Here is a 20,439-nt window from a genome sequence, read left to right as displayed (position 1 = left end):
GGTACGCCGCCCGTTTCAACTTCCTCCTGCAAGCGAAAGAAGTCACCAACGATGCCATGAAGAGGGCGACATTCTTCAGCGTCTGTGGAGAGGAGACGTTTGAAATCGCCCGGGCTCTCCTTGCACCTAGAGATGTCGCTACCGTCTCTTACAAAACAATAATGGAACGGCTGAAGGAGCACTTTTCACCACAGCCCTCGGTGGTAGCTTGCCGAAATGCCTTCTACGCAAAGCGGCAAGCCCCGGGGAAAACCATAACTGGGTTTGTGACCTCCCTCCGCCAAGCCGCCCGGTTATGCAACTTCTCAGAGTTGGAGAACATGCTTCGTGACCGCCTCGTCGGTGGCCTGAGGGACGAGATGTTGCAACGACGCCTCTACGCCAAAAAAGACCTCACGTTCCAGATTGCTCTGGAGGAAGCCCAGGCAACCGAAGCCGCCGAGAGGTCAACGCAAGAGGCACGACCGGCCCCGCCATCCCAACCGAGGGTCTACCACGAAGACCTCACCGACGAATCCGAATCTGACAGGGAGGAAGTACACCGAGTACAGCGGCGCACTCAAGCAGCACACACACCACAGCAGCCTCGACGAGAAGGAGGGAACTGTGCAAGCTGCGGGGAGAACCACGAGAGGAGGACCTGTCGTTTCCGCAACGCAGAGTGCAGGCAGTGCAGAAAATTGGGACACATCGCCCGGGTGTGTCGGGCTCGACTCACCCGTCGACAAGCATCAGGTGACCGACCCAGGAGCCCCAGGTCACATGGCACCATGCACCAAGGCAACTCGACGGAGATCACGGACTACCAGGTATTCCAGTTGCCCCATCCCAGCACAGAGAAAATTTATATAGAGGTACAGATAGAGGGAGCCCCATGCCGCATGGAGCTGGACACGGGTTCAACTCTATCCATAATCTCGGCCCGAACATTAAGGGAACTGTGCCCTAATGGGGGTCCCAAACTAAGGCCGGCCCCATTCACCCTCCGGGACTTCCAGAAACGTAAGGTCCCTACAATGGGGGTGGGGACCTTCTGGGTGCAATATCGAGGGCGAAAGCAACAATTGGACTTGCTGGTAGTTAAGGGCCCCTACGTTAGCTTACTGGGACTGGCATGGTTTGGACCTCTGGGGCTAGCCGTTACCGGGGTGAACCGCACTAGCTTACAAGTGGACGTGGACGCCATATGCGAAGAGTTTCCAGGGGTTTTTGATGGGGCATTGGGACGATGTACAGGACCCCCCATTGCCCTACAGCTAGACCCCGCTGTACGACCCATCAGGCACAAGGCCCGCCGGGTCCCGTTCGCCCTGAAACCCCGCATAGACGAGGAATTGGACCGGCTCGTGGAGCAAGGAGTGCTGGAGCCGGTGCCCAACGCCCCCTGGGAAACTCCAATTGTCACACCCGTCAAGCCTAACGGTTCGGTCCGCATCTGTGCAGACTACAAATGCACCATAAACAAGGCTCTCATGGCCCATGCATACCCAGTGCCAGTGGTCAGCCATGTCCTCGCCACCCTGGCTGGGTCAAAAATCTTTGGCAAACTGGACTTGGCCCAAGCGTATCAACAGTTGCCTGTGGACGAAGCCACAGCAGAGGCTCAGACGATTGTGACGCACAGAGGGGCATTCAGAGTAAAGCGGCTGCAATTTGGCGTTAGCGTGGCACCAGGCATATTCCAGAATCTAATGGACTCCCTCCTTAAAGGGATTCCTGGCGTCACCCCCTTCTTCGATGATGTACTGATCGCCGGGCCCACACCAGAGGAATTTGAGGACCGCCTCCGCTCCGTCCTGCACCGTTTCCAGACGGCGGGCCTCAAGGTGAAGCGGGAAAAGTGTTTACTGGGAGTGCCGCAGGTGGACTTTCTGGGATTTAAGGTGGACGCAGAAGGGGTCCATCCAACCGGTGACAAGGTACGGGCCATTTGTGAGGCCCCAGCGCCCAAGAGCAAGCCCGAACTTCAGTCATTCTTGGGACTATTGAACTTTTACCATGCCTTCCTTCCCCATAAGGCAGCGGTAGCGGAGCCCTTACACAGACTCCTAGATAAAAGGGCCCCTTGGGTGTGGGGCCAGCGACAAAGGGCCGCATTCCAGGCAGTCAAGGACTTGCTCGTCTCGAACTCGGTCTTGGCACACTTCGACGAGAGGCTGCCAGTGGTGCTGGCATGCGACGCCTCTCCCTATGGCATCGGCGCTGTCCTGGGACACCAACTCCCGGATGGAAGAGAGGTGCCGGTGGCATACTTCTCCCAGACGCTTGCTGCAGCCGAACGAAACTACTCACAGATTGACAAGGAGGGTCTGGCAATCGTGAAGGGCGTAAAAAAATTCCATGATTTCTTGTACGGGCGGCCCTTTACCATAGTGACTGACCACAAGCCGTTGCTTGGCCTGTTTGCCCCCGAGAAGCAGACCCCCCAAGTGTTGTCTCCACGTGTCCTCAGGTGGTCAATTTTCCTTGCCGGCTACCAGTATGCACTAATCCACCGCCCTGGGAAGGCGATGGGCCACGCAGACGCACTCAGCAGGCTACCACTACCAGAAACAGGCCCCGACCCAGCGCCTGCGCAAGAGGTTATGACCCTGGAGCTGCTTCCCGACCGACCCATTCAGGCACAAGAAGTTGCGCACCATTCCACAAAAGATAGGGTCATCTCCCGGGTCCTGGACTGGGTGTGGCGAGGATGGCCCAGCAGCAGCCCCGGGCCAGAATTCGCTGGCTACACAAACCGCAAACATGAACTGTCGGCCCACAAGGGGTGCCTGTTATGGGGAAGCAGGGTTGTTGTTCCCCAGCCCCTCCGCAAAAGGGTCCTCACAGCCCTACACGAGACACACCCAGGGGTAGTGAGGATGAAGGCCCTTGCCAGGAGTTATGTGTGGTGGCCGGGGATTGACAGAGAGATAGAGGCCTGGGTCCAACACTGCCAGACCTGCCAAGAATCCCGCCCAGATCCCCCAAGGGCCCCAGTCCAGCCCTGGGAGTCCGCCCGACATCCATGGTCACGCTTGCACGTGGACTTCGCTGGCCCCTTCCAGGGAAAAACATTCTTCATAGTGGTGGATTCCTACACCAAATGGCTGGAGGTCGCACTGGTACCGTCCACTTCTACGGCGGCAGCCATCCGGGTACTACGTAAGCTGTTTGCAACCCACGGGCTCCCTGACACCCTCGTCTCAGACAATGGAACCGCATTCACGTCAGAGGAGTTCCAGACCTTCACAGCGCAGAACGCCATCCGCCACATCCGCTCAGCACCATTCCACCCTGCCACCAATGGCCAAGCGGAGCGCATGGTGCGGACCACCAAGGACAGCCTCTGCCGCATAACACAAGGGGGCTGGGAATACCGCCTTGCCGCATTTCTTCTAGCACAGCACAGCACCCCAAGCACAACGACGGGCCGGAGCCCAGCTGAACTACTCATGGGCCGGCGCCTTGCAACTAGACTGGACCGACTTCACCCCGACAGAGCTCAGGATGAGGTAGTGGTGGGGAAAGGCAGGAACCCCCGGACATTTGTGGCCCAGGACGCAGTGTATGCAAAGAATTTTGGGGCAGGCCCAGCATGGGTACCCGCCACAGTCACCAAGGTGACCGGTCCCGTGTCGTACGAGGTACTAACGGAAGGGGGGCAATGTTGGCGCCGCCACTGCGACCAGCTACGGCGACGATTCCCAGGAGGAACCCGGGAGGAGAGCGGGACAGAGGGATCCCAAGGGGACAGCAGGGCAGTGAGGCCTGTAGAGCGAGAGGGGTGGGCAGGGGAAGCAGAAGCAGTAGGCACAGAGGGGCGCCCCGAGGCTGGAAGGACACCGGAACCAGAGTCACAACCTAGTGGTTCAGTGGCGCCAGACCAGACAGCCCCGGCACAGCCAGCAGCCTCGGAACACGAGCCAGAACCAGAACCCCTGACCAAGGAACACCCCAGGCCACAACGCACACGGAGGCGGCCAGCAGACCTTGGGGACTACGAATGCAACTTCCCGGGCAGGACTGGAACTTAGAGGGGAGGGGTGTTATGTACTGAGCTGAATCCTAGAACAATAGGATTCAGAATCAGCGGGAGCTACCCAATCCAACTCCAGGTGGAAGTGAATCCGCAACCTGATTGGCCTGCTGGAGCAGCCAATCAGGCGGCTGGCAGAAGTGAATCTGCTACCTGATTGGCCTGTAGGAGCAGCCAATCAGGCTGCAGGCAGAAGTCAATCCACAATATAATTGGCCCACAGGTGTAGCCCTGAAGTAGCCAATCACGCAAGGCCCATTGTGTAAATAATGTATATAAGCAGATGGTTTTGGGAAAAGAGCCATTCGTCTTCTCTTCTTCTCCTTGATGAATATGAGCTGAATAAAGAGCATGAAATTCACTCTCGACTCCGAGTATATTTCAACTCCCAAGCCGAGCCTCCAGCCTCCCGGTAAAAAGTCTGCTCGGCGCACCATGCCAAGCAGACTTTTTACTGGGAGGCTGGAGGCTCAGCTTGGGAGTTGTGGGGGTGGGGGCACCAAGTGGCATACCCCCCTGCCGTGCCAAGCAGGCTTTGGGAGTTTGGAGTTGGAGACACGCGGCTTTGGAGTCGCTGGGAGGCGGCGATACCCCGTCACGTAACGATGCATGCGCAGCGCGATGCTGCACATGCGTCGTTACATGACGGGGTATCGCCGCCCCGTCTTGTTATCAGTGTACGGTGTAAAGCCTGTTTTGCATGATTGTCAAAATTGCCTTTATGTTGTAATTTTGTGTGTATTTACAGAGTTATTTCTAGACTCAGTAGGTGGCGCTGTGGTGGCGGCATTTTGACAATTGATAGTTCATGAGGAGGAAAGGCAATGATATTCACAATTGTGGTGCAGCAAATAAAAAAAGATTTAAAGAATTTAAGCTAAAGGCAATAGAAAGTAATACAAAGTTATCTGTTACATTTTTATACACACACACATTGATACAAGTAAAAGGAGATTGCTAGCCGCTTTGAGACTCCTTAAAGGTAAAGGTAAAGGGACCCCTGACCATTAGGTCCAGTCGTGACCGACTCTGGGGTTGCGCGCTCATCTCGCATTATTGGCCGAGGGAGCCGGCATATAGCTTCCAGGTCATGTGGCCAGCATGACAAAACCGCTTCTGGCAAACCAGAGCAGCACATGGAAACGCCGTTTACCTTCCCGCTGTAGCGGTTCCTATTTATCTACTTGCATTTTGACGTGCTTTCGAACTGCTAGGTTGGCAGGAGCTGGGACCGAGCAACGGGAGCTCACCCCGTCACAGGGATTCGAACCACCAGCCTTCTGATCAGCAAGCCCTAGGCTCAGTGGTTTAATCACCTGAGTGATAAAGCGGGATATCAAATCCAAACTCGTCTCTTCTTCTTGGAGAAAGGAGTAGAGAGATACATTCAGATACATTTTGGGGCACGAGCAGAAAGATACAATTTCAAAGATACCCAAAAAAAGGGGTACCAAAAAAAAATACATTCTTTATGCATTTTATTTCAAAGGCACAAGTCTTTCTCGGAGCAGCAGCCTTCAGTGGCACACACATGGAGAATGTTGGGAATGTGGATATAAGGCAAGATACAGTTTTGATTCCCCTCTCTGATGCTGATTTCTCTTACGGCAGGTCTATTCCTCTTTGAAAGCCATCTAGGCTGGTGACCATCCCTGCCTCCTTGTGGAAGGCAGTTCCATAGCTGAACTGCATGCACTTGCAGTTTCGTTGGGCCCCAACAGATGGATCGGAGTTTGTCGTGCAAGTTCCTCATCCACTTGAGCGCAAAGTTTGCTTCAACATGCACATGAAGCACATATTTCCTAGCCCGGAGCAGTCAAAGCGATGACTGACTCCTGCATCTTGCTGGTTGCTTCACTCTTTTGACATCAACCTACATGAATAGGAGTGAGCCATGTGCAGAGTGAGAGGGTTGTTTAAAATAGCAATTGCTTACAATGCTATTTACTATTCCACTCCAAGTTGCTCCTAAACACATTTTTTCCCTTTAGAAAATAGCAACAGCAGTGACTCATAAAAAGCCATGACCATAGCTGCCAAGTTTTCCCCTTTCTCGTGAGGAAGCCTATTCAGCATAAGGGAAAATCCCTTAAAAAAAGGGATAACTTGGCAGCTATGGCCATGACTGAGCTGTAATTGTATAGGTAATTGTTCTTTTTTAGAGGATTCATCTGGCTAATCAAACACGATGTTTCATCTGGGAGTGGGTAGAACTACACCTTAACTTTATGGAAGATTACAATGGTGGGGCATTCCTAGCAGGGGGTGTGGGAGGCTAACAACTGAAGAGGGCTAAAGATTAGCCCAGCTCTCTAAGCTCTGCCCTGCAGATGCTGTTAAGATAATTCAGTGAAGGTGACAAGAAACACAGCACCCTCCAGTATCATAGAATTGTAGACTTGGAAGGGATCTCAGGGGTCCTCTAGTCCAACCCCCTGCAATGCAGGAATCTCGGCTAAAGCACCCATGACAAATAGCCATCCAACCCTTGCTTAAAAACCTCCAAGGAAGGTGAGTCCACAACCTCCTGAGGGAGACCATTCCACCGTGGAACAGCTCTTACCATCAGAAAGTTCTTCCTGAAGTTAAGTCAGAATCACCTTTCTTGTAACTTGAAGCCATTAGTTTGAGCTCTAATGTCTCTGAAGCAGAAGAAAACAAGCTTGCTCCATCTTCTATTGAGATATTTGAAGATGGCTATCGTATCTCCTCCCAGTCTCCTCTCTTCCAAGCTAATCCTACCCAGCTCCTCCAACCATTCCTCAAAATTGTAACTTCCATATAACTACCAGTCCCAACCCAGCTACAATCGGTTACGACAAAGTGCCCTTGAAACTTATTTTATGATTTATTATTACTCAGCACATTTTCAGAAATACACAGGCATAAGGGCAGAGGTCCTTCCCTTGAGGAGCTTACAGACTCAAACAGACAATGATGAAAACAATAGATGGAGAAGTAAAGAGGGAGGAGGGTGGGTTTGATCCAGCTGCTCAGGCACATTCCCTTACCCCAGATGAATCATTACCTGCCAGCTGTCAGCAACAGAAGCTGCTTCCATCATGGGCTGAGCAGGATCCAGCTGCTTAGCCTTATTCCCTTGCCTCAGAGGACCCCAGAGGGATGTGTTGATTGGCAACCATCAATTGCCAGCAAGGCAGTTCCATCGCAGGCTGAGCGAGATCCAGCTGACTCAAAAGATTTTGGTAGGCGCCTGAAGAATCCCAGTTCCATATGGACACCATGCAGTTTCTGCTCCTGTGCCGGATTTGAGTGCAGTTTTAGTCTGGGAGTCTTTTGTAAGCTGCTTTGAGAACCTCTCGGGGCCATTCTAACATAGGAACAATGCATGAAAGCTAAGTTTTGTTCCATTGGTTCCAGGGGGAATAAGGCTCTAATCCCATACCCAACTGAACTCAATGGGGATTGGTTCTGGCCAGACGTGGGCAGGACTGAGGAAGAGAAGGGCCATAGCTCAGTGGCAGAGTCCCTGTTTTGGATGCACGAGGTCCCAGGTTCAATCCCAGGCATCTCCAAGTAGACAGAGATAGAGGGAGCAATGGTCTAACTAGGGATAAGGCAGCATTCCTATGTTCCTATGAGTTGTTGCAAGTTTAGCTGGATTGGGACCTTGTTCCAAACTGTTGCACAATGCACAGCTGTTAACCACACGATGTTTGGTTCACCATGGGGATAAGGTAATTTTCACTATAGCAACCCATTTTCAGGTGATGAAAGTTTCCTAACGTATGCAAGCACCTCACTGCTTTGCAATATTTGCCACTTAGAATGGCTTTTGCTTGTGGCAGCCACTGATCCACAGTCAATAAGTGTGAATAGGTGCTCGCACCCTTGTTCATCTGATCCAGCCATAAGCCCCTGAAAATTGTCCCTTGAAGCATATGAAAGCGATTAGAGATCGTTCTACACCATGCACATTTCGGATACATACGCAGTGTTTGTTCTGAACTGTCATTTCATCTTTCCCTTGTGTGTCTTCTCTGCTAAACTTTCCTAGTACAAACTGAATCGCTTATGACCGAAAGCTGCCCCAAGCTCTAATTTCCTATAACCTTCCCTTTCTTCCCTTTGAACCATTGCATTTCTCATTATGCAATGCAAGGATTCTGTGCTTTATCTGAAAAGTTGTGTAATATGTCAGAGCAGTTTCGTAAATTGCTAATCTTTTTTTTTTTTAAAAAAAAACAGCCCTCAGAATTTAGTACTTTAGATTTCCCCTTCTTCAAAAAACATTAAACGTAGACTGTAAGGGTGAACCGGTTTTATTGCAAACCCATTCAGAATGTAAACACATTAAAGTTGCAAGCCTAAACACACTGATCTTAAAGGAAGTCTCATTGAAATCAATGGGGTTTACTTCTGTGCAGATATGTAAAGGATTGCGCAGCAAATCTCAGGAAGATACATTAGCACTGTTATAAAAAGGCAGTTAAAGTCTTGACACTGTTTTATATGTATAGTGATTAAATACAGACTGTTGAAAAAGGCATTTTCGTTTTGAAGCCAGACTTCGAGATTGCATAATTCTGGATGGCAGAAATGTTAATGTTTTCTTCTTCCCTTATAGGAAATGGATTTTAAAAATGCTAACAGCTAAACCAGCTGTTGCTGTTCATGACACAAATCACTCTTTTCGCATTCAGATCGAACTGCCACTGCTTCAACCCACGGAACAAATAGAGGGATCCTAGAAGATAAAGGAGATTGTATTATTATAGCAGATTTATATTAAGGAGGGTTGGTGTCAAAAGAGCAGACACATGTTCCAAAACACTTTGGGGGACCAAGGCAGAAGAAAGGTAGGATTTCAAATGTAAGAAAACAGAATTTTGAACTCCTTGCAAATTGCTCCTGTGGCTGTAACTGTGGACTCAGCTACATTAGTAAAGAAAAAGCACTTTATACGCCTTATATCACTGGACACCAGATGGCGCTGTGGAGTCCCATCTTTTGCCAACGCGATTTCCCATAATAAAGTTTACAATGCATTTTCCTGAAACGCTTTCTTGATGTGTCTAGATCCAGCCTTTGTTTGTCTTCAGAATTTCCCAGTACTGGAGAAGGTGGATGGATTTAGCAAATCAGGTTTCCTCTCCACTGCGTGGTGATGTTTGCGATGCAATTATCCCATGAAGGTATCTGAAAATGTTCAAGGCTGATGGGCTTTGATGCCACCGAATTGTCAGAATCAGCAAACCTGGCGTCATTAGCTTTTTACTGATGACGTGAATGTCACTACAGAGAAGCAGCCAGGCTCCTATGACGTCTCTCCCTCCCTATGAAATTATCAACCAGCTCCATGATTATATGCACGGACCTGTGTTAAGTTATGCAGAAAAGTCCCCTTACCATTGTGCTGAAAGGCAGCATCAACCTTCTGGCCAATTGCAGGAAAATCTTCTCTTATTTTTCTCGGGTAGCCCTTGTCCATGGATCGATTGTTTTCATCATATCTGAAGAAGACAATTTGATAAAATGAGTTCGTTCACATCAGGCAGGGAACCTGACTAAGGTGAGTTCAGCACACCACCCTAAAAAATTCGAACGAAAGGCATATAGTATGTAAAGATATAGCGTTTTTATCATTTCTGTTTTGGCCGCTATCCCCCCCCCACTCCCCTTTCCTAAAATCCTTCTTAGCACAAGCACAGAAAACATGGTGAGATCACTGGTATATTCTGAACTATCCTCTATTAGGACTTCAGAGAACATTCCCCTTGATAGCCCAATGCAACATCTGTCCGTGCACTTTTGCAAAAATACATTCCCCAGAGATCTTACCTCCAGTACTTGCTCCCAACGAAGAAATAGGTTTTCCCTGTATTTTTATCCAAAGCAGCTGCATCAATTTTCTTAACGCGATGTGGGAAGCCCAAATGGTCAATGGTTTGGGGGTAGCCAGGCTGCATCTGTAATCCGCTAAAGACCCAGAAGTGATTATCTGTTCAAACAGGCGGAAAATGTCATGTGAAAGAGTTTCTGGTTTCATTTAACAAAGCTCACATAGATGTAGATGTCTCCATAGCAAAACAGTGTACAGTAAACCAGTTCCAGAAGGTTAACAGCTTCTAGAGATAGTTACAGGTAGGTAGCCGTGTTGGTCTGAGTTGAAGCAAAATTAAAAAAATTCCTTCAGTAGCACCTTAAGGACCAACTAAATTTTTATTTTGGTATGAGCTTTCGTGTGCATGCACACTTCGTCAGATACACTGAAACAGAATCCACCAGACCCTTACGTATATTCAGAGGGTTGGTGATGGGCTGATGGGAGTGATAAACTTGTTGATGGCTGTTAACGACTGCTGATGACTGCAATTGGTCCTGGGGGGGGGAAGCAAGGGCTGAGGCGCTAAAGAAAGCTTGATCATGCATAATGAGATAAGAATCCAATGTCTTTATTCATCCCAGGTGGCTCCATGGTTTTAAGCTTGGTAATGAGTTCCAATTCAGCAACTTCTCTTTCCAGTCTGTTCCTGAATTTTTTCTGTAATAAAACAGCTGCTTTGAGATCTTGTATAGAATGTCCTGGGAGATTGAAGTGTTCTCCTACTGGTTTCTAGAGAAACCAGTAGGAGCTTCTAGAAGCTTCAAGCTTCTAGAGAGCAAGGCTTATTCTATCTCTTTTTCCTGGGGGTGTTCTCCACACCAGCTGGTCTGCTGAGGAAAAAGCAAAGTTCTCCTGAGCACGGCCTGGAGAACATTCATGGGAGCTGGGAAAGCCCATCTCAAAATGAAAATTGAGATTTACAAGGCCCAGAATTCTTCTCCAATTTGAATCAAAATCCAGCCTGTAGAGAGATTCCCAGCTTCTCCTTCCCAACTCGCCAGCTGGGTACTTCCTCTCCCAACCTCAGATGTTTTGTGCTGGGTCTGGGTCTTTATATATTGAGTGTTGGGCACACATTAGGGAGACCTCAGCCACTTGCCATCTCAATTTGCCAATGATGCTGTTATGTACTGAGCTGAATCATAGAACAATAGGATCCAGAATCAGCAGTCTGATTGGTCCGCAGGAGCCACCCAATCCAACTCCAGGTGGAAGTGAATCCGCAACCTGATTGGCCTGCAGGAGCAGCCAATCAGGCTGCTGGCAGAAGTCAATCCACAAACTGATTGGCCCACAGGTGTAGCCCTGAAGTAGCCCATTGTGTAAATAATGTATATAAGCAGATGGTTTGGGGGAAAGGGCATTCTTCTTCTCCTTGATGACTACGAGCTGAATAAAGAGCATGAAATTCACTCTCGACTCCGAGTATATTTCAGATGCATTAAAATGAGCATATGCAAAGCTCACAATCCTTTTTTTCACCTACCTAGCAAAGTTCCTGCCTGTCACCTCCAAAAATGAGCAGGAGACCTCAGGAGAACTCTCTCCCCCAGAGCGCCACCAATCACATTGTTAATAAGCTGGATGGAGGGGGCATAGGAGGAAAAAAACCTCCATCTCTCGCTTTCCTCCTTGATTTGCTGGTCCTGCTACTGTGATAATAAGAGGGACGGGCATAACTCTCTAGGTTTCAGGCAGAAAATCCTTTCCCAACTCAACCTGGAGATTGAACCTAGAATCTTCTGCATACAAAACAGAAGCTTTGCCGCTTAGCTACAGTCCCACCAGTGCTCCAGAGTAGAATAGTTCTCCCAAACAATGGCTATATACCACTCCCAAGTTCAGGGCATCACATGTCCAAATGGGCATCACAAGTAATGAACGGGCTATTGCCCACATGCCCTGTTGGCCATTGTGGGAAACAGTTGGCCATTGTGGGAAACAGTTACCAACACCATGGAGACTTCTGAATACCAGTTGCTGGAAATATTTTCAACAAGACAGATAAGGATAATTTGAGGGTGGCTTACCTTTAAAAAAGAGGAGCTGATCTTTCGTATTTTCATAAGCAGCTTGGATGTTAGAGGGTAAAGAAGGCCAAAAGGTAGAAATCGATTCAAAATCAACTTCTGAATGACTGGGATACACTCTCCAGAGGTGCCTGAAATGAATAGGATTATTTTGTGTTTGTCTTGTAAATAATAATAATAATAATAATAATAATAATAATAATAATAATTTTCTTAATGAGGAGGACAACTGGCTGGCTCCTAGATTGGCTTTTTGGCTTTTCAAGGATCCCTCTTAGCAACGGAGTGTCTCATCATTGCACCTTTTCCTGCAGTCCATTCTAGAATGTGTGCCAGCGCTTTGAATCTGGTCCTTTGAGGTTGGGTGGGGGGACATGGAATTATCAACTATTTCAGCAAGTCCAGCTACCACATGAAGCCTTTGAGACACCCAAAATGCATTCTTTGAATGCTAAGTAGCTGTCAAGATTAGCTGCCAAGTTCCTATCCCAAGTCCACGCTTTAGTGTGACCAAGACAGGATTGGGCTCATCAAGGGCAGGGAGGAGGTCTAGTCCGCACTCAGCTCTTATGAATGAATTGATACAATTTACTCCTAAAAGGAAAAGTAAAGTACTTGGGGACATAGTTGCAGTGAGACTACCAGCTCATCCCTCACTGACAAGGTTCCTGCAGGGTTGCATATTCTGGGGTGTATGTGTGTCATTTATAAGTGCTTTTTCTTCATACACACACACACACTCCACTTAACGTAATTACATGCATTTCTATAATGATGATTTTAATTAATTAGAAGAATCTCTACAGCTGTCCATCCATACCCTTGTCTGCATATTCAGGCTGCAGGGGAAAATGCAAACTTCAGTTTTTAAACAGATACTAAGGGTGCTTGCTCTTACCTGCCCCGTAGGAAAAGGATTTCTCTTCGCATCGTAGTGACGGCATCAAATGTCATTTTTGGATCACAGGCCTTAGGAATTGATGGCTTCACTGGCTTTTTGGGTGGATTTCGCAATGGCCCTAAAAAATAAGGAGGAGCATTTCAACCTCTTGCCGACAATGCTTACCTTTCCTCCCAAAAGGTGATAGATGTGGTCCTCCTTCATTTTATCTGCACAACAATCCTGCGAAGTAGGTTTATGCTGAGAGATTGTACCTGGCCCGAGGCTCTCCAGGGAGCTTCCTTGTAGGGATTTGAACTTGGGCTTATCCTATCACCTCTCAAGCAGGCAAATAGGTGCAGGGGGCTGGATAGTTGCAGCATTGTGACCAACAGAATTTGAGGTTTTGCATAAGGTGTTTCTAGCTCACGTGCCAGACCAGCAGCAGCTCCTTCTTCCAGATAGATTATGGCTACGCACACACTACAAAGCACATTTTCTAGCTCAAAGAATTCTGGGCGCTGTAGTTTATACCTTAGAGAGTTGCGATTCCCAGTAACCCTACCTGAAGGAGTGTCTCCACCTCCATCGTTCTGCCCGGACACTGAGGTCCAGTGCTTAGGGCCTTCTGGCGGTTCCCTCGCTGTGAGAAGTCAAGTTACAGGGAACTAGGCAGAGGGCCTTTTCAGTAGTGGCACCCGCCCTGTGGAACACCCTCCCACCAGATGTCAAAGAGAAAAACAACTACCAGACTTATAGAAGACAGCCCTGTTCAGGGAAGCTTTTAATGTTTAATAGATTGTTGTATTTTAATATTCTGTTGGAAGCCGTCTAGAGTGGCTGGGGAAACCCAGCCAGATGGGCGGGGTATAAATAATAAATTATTATTAGTATTATTAGTACTATTAACAAACTGCCGCACCCAGAATTCTCTGAGGGAAAGAATGTGCTTCATAGAACCATAGAGATGGAAGGGACCCCAAGGGTCCTCTAGTCCAACCCCTTGCGATGCAGGAATCTCAGCTAAAACATCCATGACAGATGGCCATCCAACATCTGCTTAAAAACCTCCATGAAAGGAGAGTCCACAACCTCCCGAGGGAGACTGTTCAAAGTGTGCTTTAAAGTAACAGTGTGCATGTGGCCAATGTGACTCAGCTTCACATTGCAAGTTGGCATTTCACCATTTGCAGAAGCAGATTTAGGGCATTGTGGCCAGTTCTGCCACACTGGGCTCTGAGCCTAGGGGGCGCCACAGGACACCACAACCATGGCATAGTGAATTGAGAAGAATGGGGGAGAGACGGGGGCACCGAATTCTGGCCTCGCACAGGGTGTCACTAAAATTTGAAAGATCGGAGTCTCCCCCTGACCATTTGGCTCAAACAGGCTACTTGCTACTACAGCGCCTGCAGGAGCCATCTGCCTTAACCCACAAGTTTTCTTCCAATAGTGGAAGCAGGCTGTGCAGAGCTTATATGAGGCCCAGGGTGGGAGTCTTGTTCTTGACAGCGTAAATCTGGCAGGCCCCTGGGAGGGTGTCCCGGAGGGTTTAGCCCTCCAAGACCGGGGCAAGTGTTCCCATTTGCCCTCCCCTCTGCATGGGCCTGAGTGGAAGTGTGTGGTGTGTGTATGTGTGTGTATGTACACCAACACACAAGCGTGCGTGCGTGCGCGCGCACGCACACACAAACACACACACACGACTGTCCTTTTCACCTCACTGGAGAAAACACATTTGTACACACAACTTAGGATTCTAAGCATACATTATAACTTCAGAGATCTTGATTTTTTGCTCTTGGTTATTACCACGTGCTTTTGGACATCTTCTCTTGTCTTACCATAGATGGTCTGAATGCCATCAATATCATCTTGCGTGAGTGGGAAATCGATGGGCTCCATGAGTTTGTAATTGGGGAACATCAGTGCTCTTGGGTCACCAGAATGCGCAAGGCCGAGGGCATGGCCAATCTCATGAGCGGCAACAAGCATCAGGTTGAATTCTAAATGACGAAAGAAGTGTGCAAAGACAAGTTACATGTGCAGCCTGAGGTGTGTTCTGCCTTCCGCTGAATCCCATGGGTCTTACTCTCAAGTAAGTGTGTCTGTGATTGCTTGTATGAAGATGGAGAAAATAGCAAATATTTAAAATGTATTTATAATGCATACCATAACTTGTTATGGATTTGCATTCCAGTATAACCTTTAACCTGAACTAAGGAGGGCATGAAAGTTCTGGTTCCTATTTGAAGGGTGTGCTTGGGTGCCCAGCAAAATCTCCATTAGGATGGGACAGCAGGATCTTTCTCATTAAGTTTCACTTTATGTTTTCTCTCAAGGATTCAAGAAAGAGCCCTGTGGTACAGACAGAGAGGCATGGAAGGCTACACTGGGCCTCCAGACCTGAAGTTCCCCACCCCACCCCCCATCAACCCTACGTGGAGCCATCATTTCTGCAAGGGACACTTGTCCAACTTACGGACTAAGCTGGCAGTCCAATTTTCGTCGTCATCCAAGTGGACATTTCCACGGAAGGGGTGGCTGGGGGGGAACGCATGACCGAGGACTCCCAGAGGACCGTCAAAACGCCGAGGACAGTTGCCATGTGCTAATCAAAAGCATAGGGAGGAGTCATTATTATTCATGTACGGCTATAACACCGGAAAGAGTTCAGCGAATGTCATATACTACCTCTAGTTACAAACACAATATAGAAGTCTGCTGTCTCTTCGTAAACCCTGCTGAAAGTCAGAGGAGTCACTGCACTCCAAATTTCAAACGCCTTTTGGATGGATGTGTCCACATCAGCTCGTTTCATATCAGGGGTGTAATTCACAATCCTAAAGGAATAAAATGCAAGAAATGGTTTCACCCTCATCTTTATCGTTGCTGTCACAATCCACGGCGAGCTTTTAAGAACGGAAGATTTTATTTAAGTTCGGAGATGGGCTGGAGAAGTTGCCAAGCAGCTTTTGATTTCTGCCAGTTTTCACTTTTGATCAGTTCCAGAATATGGGCTCAATTCACATTGTTGTTGTTGTTGTTGTTGTTGAATCAAATGTGATGAATTTAAGCTGAGCTCCACCCCACCCCACCCACTCCACCCCACCCCACCCACTCCACCCCACATTTTGTTGCAATTAACTGGTTTTGTACATGTTCCAGCTTTCAGTTGACTACGTCCTGATGCAGCCAGCAGGATTAATCATCTGCTCCTATGCATGTTTAATCAGAAGTAAGTCCACATACGCAAGTAAATGTGTTCAATTATTGCAGTCTTACTAATCAATCTTATGCATTTTTAGTATGATGTAAATCCAATTGAGTTAAATGGGGCTCACTCCCCAAGCAGTTGTGTGCTTAGGATTTTAGCTTTGTAACAGGGCTGACCCACCAGGAGGCAAAGTCAGGCAACCACAGGAACAGCAGATCTCAACATAGATCTTTATTGCATCCTTGTTGCCAACGTAGATCTCCACTCATCCCTTCTTCCCTGATGGGGAGGAAGCGAAGCCCTTTTGTAGTTTGCCTCAGATGCCAAAATGTCTTGGGCCAGCCCTGCTTCATAAACACACTTACTGGAGAGTAAAACTCATCGAATTCAGCAGAAGTTACTTCTAAGAAAACATGCATAGGAGCAGGTAGTTAATTAGTCTATGTAGGTGTATTCACAAGACCAGGTTAGCATGTCAAAATCCTCTGAAACTGAGCCCTTCTCCTGGGTTGATTCCACTAAGGAAGCAATGGTCATGGAAAGCAAGTCTAAGAATAAGGACAAGTTGTCAAAAAACCATTCCAAAGCAGTTTAATTAGGGCACTTATGGGCATCTTAAATACACAGGCTGGGTAAGGGCTGTGGCTCAGTGGTAGAGCATCTGCCTTGCATACACAAGGTCGCAGGTTCAATCCCCAACATCTCCATATAGGATTGGGAGACACCAGGAAACTTGGGCAGGCTGCATTGATCTTTTAAACGTTATTAGATCTAACGTTCTATAACTTTTAATGCAGTTTCCCTTTGCTGGTGGCTCTGCAGCGCTCTCTGGTGTCACATTTTAATACCACATTTTAAACGTTATAATCCACAAGTGTAGATGCGTCCCGGGAAAGCAGGAAGGACACTGCCAGTCAATGTGGATGATCTTGAATTAGATGGTCTGATGGTCTGACTCAGTATAAGTCAACTCCCCATGTTCCTTTGGCTATTGTTCTTTATTCTGGACTCAGCTACATTCGTAAAGATAAAACCCTTTATATGTGTTATAACACTGTGACACCAGATGGCGCCGTGGAGTCCCGTCTTTTCCCAATGGGATTTCCCTATGAAGTTTACAATGCGTTTAACTGAATCACTTCTTTTTTATGCGTCTAGATCAGGCACCCCCAAACCTGGCCCTCCAGGTGTTTTGGGACTTCAATTCCCATCATCCCTGACCACTGGTCCTGTTAGCTAGGGATGATGGGAGTTGTAATCCCAAAACAGCTGGAGGGCCGAGTTTGGGGGTGGCTGATCTAGATCCACCCAAGTATGCATGTTACCAATCGGAATAAGGAATCTCCCACACCTCCCATGATTCATCCTAACTGCAACTCCAAATTGATTGTTACCTGTACGTAAGCTTGGTTTTCTCCCACCCAGGAAGGGCCAGGACGTACTGTCCAATATCAGGTACGCCACATCTGGGTTGCTCCATCACTTTCATGGTGTCAGTGTCTATCATTCCACTTACGTTCAGTCCAAAAAATTCTTGCATTTGTTGGATTTTCTCCACAAAGGAAGAATTATTGCTTTTCCAGCCTCGTTGTTGTGGTTCATTTTCCTGCTCATAAAACTGATTTAGATATTCCTGTTTAAAAGAGATAATAGTAAATTTGCTACAGGATTTGGAAGGGGCCTTCTAACAACAACAACAACCTGTTGTGATTTCTGCGTTAGAATATGAAGAGTTTTGCATTTTCCAAGGAACAAATAACGATTTCTTAGGAATATTAAATAAATAAAATCTAGCAGATCATCTCTGCTGATTTTACATCATCATCATCATCATCATCATCATTATTATTGGAAGGAACCATGAGTGTACAGTATATCATTTATTTAACTGGAATTTCTTTTCCTGTACCACTAATGTTAAGAAAAAAATACCGCATAAAACCAACAATGACTGCATGGCTGTTTAGGATCCATTTATTATTTATGAACATATTTATATATTTTATTTCATTTATTTTAAAAAAAATCAAAGTGGTTTACAGCAATGGTACATAAAACTACAATAAAAATCATTTTAAAAAGTTTGGGTTTTGGTCTATTATACCAGCCTTGCAAACGGGTACAAAAAAAGGTTATAGCCTAAACAGTCTGTCTTTCCATGATCACAGAGGTGGGCGACAGGAACCACCAGCAAAGTGGTTAATGGCTTAAACCAGTCATTTATTCAATCTCCTGCCTGGTCGCTAGAGGTGACTAGGAATTCTTTGCAGGTGAGTGAGCAAGGTTTCCAAAAAAGGGGAAATTTCATTTTTAACCTTTCCTATCTCCAAGGTCTCGTGGTAGGTAATTATACCAGAAAGCACCCTGAGGCCAAGAATAATCCCCCCCCAGTTGCATTTTATTTAGGCATTCCTCCCCCTCCCCTCCCCCCATCAATCAGTTAATCTCGGTGCAGCATTGAAAAAAATCTGAAATACTGAGAGCAAAAGTGAAGCACAGTAGTGATCAGGAAAGTGAGACTGATCTTTTAAATGGTGTTCAAAGAACTTCAGTGTGCACCAAAATAATAACTCCAACCCACATCCACAGATATTTTGAGTTGAATCTAGCTCTCATCGTCCCGAACAACAAGCACAAAGAAAAAGAAGGGAAAGAACGAGGAAAGGAGAGAAGGTGAAAATAATGGCTCTACTTAGAAGTGGTTGTAGTATAGATGATCATCTAGTGCAAAGAAGGAAGGCGATTACAGTAGACGGATCATTGGCTGGATAGCTCAGTCAGTAGAGCATGAGACTCTTAATCTCAGAGTTGCTGGTTCGAACCCCACGTTGGGAGAAAAATTCCTTCATTGCAGGAGGTTGAATTAGTTGACCCCCGTGGTCCCTTCCAACTCAATGATTCTATGATCTACCGAGATCACAAGGCTCAGGTGGCATTTGAACCAGCCCACGCATCACCTTTCATCACTAAGGCGCAAGTAAAGAAAGTCCTTCAGTAATTTCTTCAAATCAGCCTTAATAACATCAACAGATTACAATGCTGAGCACTTTCAAGGACTCACTGTGCTTCCAGTACAATCTCTTACAACAGCTCTGCAACAAATTAATCGAGTATAATTGTCGTATTGCAGGTGTAGGGAGTGAGATTGGGTGATAGTGGCTTGCTAGAGACCACCATCGTCACAAAGGTGAGGTTTGAACCAGGGACCTCCTGATTCACAGCTCCGTTTCTTAGACACTGCACTACCTCAAAAGAACTGCCATTCCTGATCAGCCACACAAGTCTTAGCCCCTGCCCCAAAAGAGCTGCCAGAAATATCCTTAGGCTCAAGCCTTGCCTCTGGAGGAATGGCCCTGGAATTAAAATCGGAAAGGCATGCACTAGCAATGACCTCAAAGTTTCTCAGGGGCCGATCACGTTTGTTACCTGCGCAAGCTGTCTTTTTTGTTCTTCACTTTGTTTCCCTGAAAAAATGGGCAATCCGTTCGAAAATGTGACCGACAGTAGGACAAGCAGGAGACTCGTCATCTTAAAGCTGGGTGGTCTTGCTTTGTGAGAAGGGTCGATGGCATATTCTGCTCTCGCAGTAATTCTGACTTTCAGGCTCCTTTCTGCTTTAGGTTTCATAAAGCCAGCTGTGGACTGACTCACAGTTTATCATGCTCTGATTAGCAACAGAAAACATAAGGCTCACTAGAGGGTGTCACAATGCAAGTAAACTCAAAAAGCCTGATTTTGTAACCCTTCGTTGCAGCTAATAAATTGTGTTCTCCAACCCCCCCACCCCCCAAAACCCTCAACACACACACACACACACACACACACACACACACACACACACAAAACAACCCACTTGCTGATCAGCTTCTTTAGCAGCCTGACACCATATTGGCAAGCATATTTGCAATGAAAGAACTGCGTCCAGCTTTTGTGACACTTGCTAAGAAGAAGGCATGCTTGGGATGAAGATGTAAAACAGGAAACATTTTTGCAACACTTGAGTGGCTGTTTTAACCCATAAGCATTCTAAGCACACTTTCTCCTCCTCCTGTTCCTACATCATCATCGTGAAATGGCCTCCCAAAATGTCACAAGTAAAACAAGTACAATTTAAGTAAAAATCATAAAATAAAACCACAAAACGACCAAGGAAGCAAGCCTCTTTCTCCTGAAGCTGAGACTAGATGTTGCCATGAATGCAAATGTTTTTCCCCCACTTGAAGATCTACTTTGAGTACAGATCTCATGATTGCTACAAAGGTCAGACAATCAGCATTGCATACAGACTTGCTGTGAGAATGTTAAGTGGTTTCACGATTGACAGATTGGCCGGCGATCAGCGCTCTGCACATCTGTCTTCTGAACTAAACCAGGAAAAAAACAGGTTTCTGGTGAAGCTGATATGGGGAAGAAGATAGTACAGTATGTGTGTCTAAAATAAGGCGA

General features: G+C 47.1%; 1 protein-coding gene across 1 annotated transcript; it reads right to left on the bottom strand.

Annotated features, from left to right (window-relative positions):
• Positions 1 to 8,284: 8,284 nt before the first annotated feature.
• On the bottom strand, positions 8,285 to 19,750 carry LOC118085503 (matrix metalloproteinase-27). Its single transcript, XM_035116229.3, has 10 exons — positions 19,420 to 19,750; positions 17,388 to 17,626; positions 15,471 to 15,619; positions 15,259 to 15,387; positions 14,621 to 14,782; positions 12,795 to 12,915; positions 11,897 to 12,027; positions 9,821 to 9,980; positions 9,389 to 9,492; positions 8,285 to 8,726 (listed from the first exon to the last, which is right to left on the bottom strand). Exons 1-10 carry the CDS (start codon positions 19,618 to 19,620, stop codon positions 8,626 to 8,628), a joined length of 1,497 nt encoding a protein of 498 aa, XP_034972120.3. The 5' UTR covers positions 19,621 to 19,750; the 3' UTR covers positions 8,285 to 8,625.
• Positions 19,751 to 20,439: the final 689 nt, after the last annotated feature.

The sequence above is a fragment of the Zootoca vivipara genome, chromosome 4, assembly GCF_965207765.1.
Source record: "Zootoca vivipara chromosome 4, rZooViv2.hap1.1, whole genome shotgun sequence".
Classification (NCBI taxonomy): Eukaryota; Metazoa; Chordata; class Lepidosauria; order Squamata; family Lacertidae; genus Zootoca; species Zootoca vivipara.
This window is presented reverse-complemented; position numbering and strand designations above follow the sequence as displayed.

Coding starts and splice junctions, on each gene's coding strand:
- LOC118085503 (XM_035116229.3), bottom strand. CDS start 19,620: ATGAAACCTAAAGCAGAAAGGAGCCTGAAAGTCAGAATTACTGCGAGA. Junction 15,388..15,470: donor TATTGTGTTTGTAACTAGAG/GTAGTATATGAC, acceptor GCTTTTGATTAG/CACATGGCAACTGTCCTCGG. Junction 9,981..11,896: donor TCAGCTCCTCTTTTTTAAAG/GTAAGCCACCCT, acceptor CTGTTTGAACAG/ATAATCACTTCTGGGTCTTT.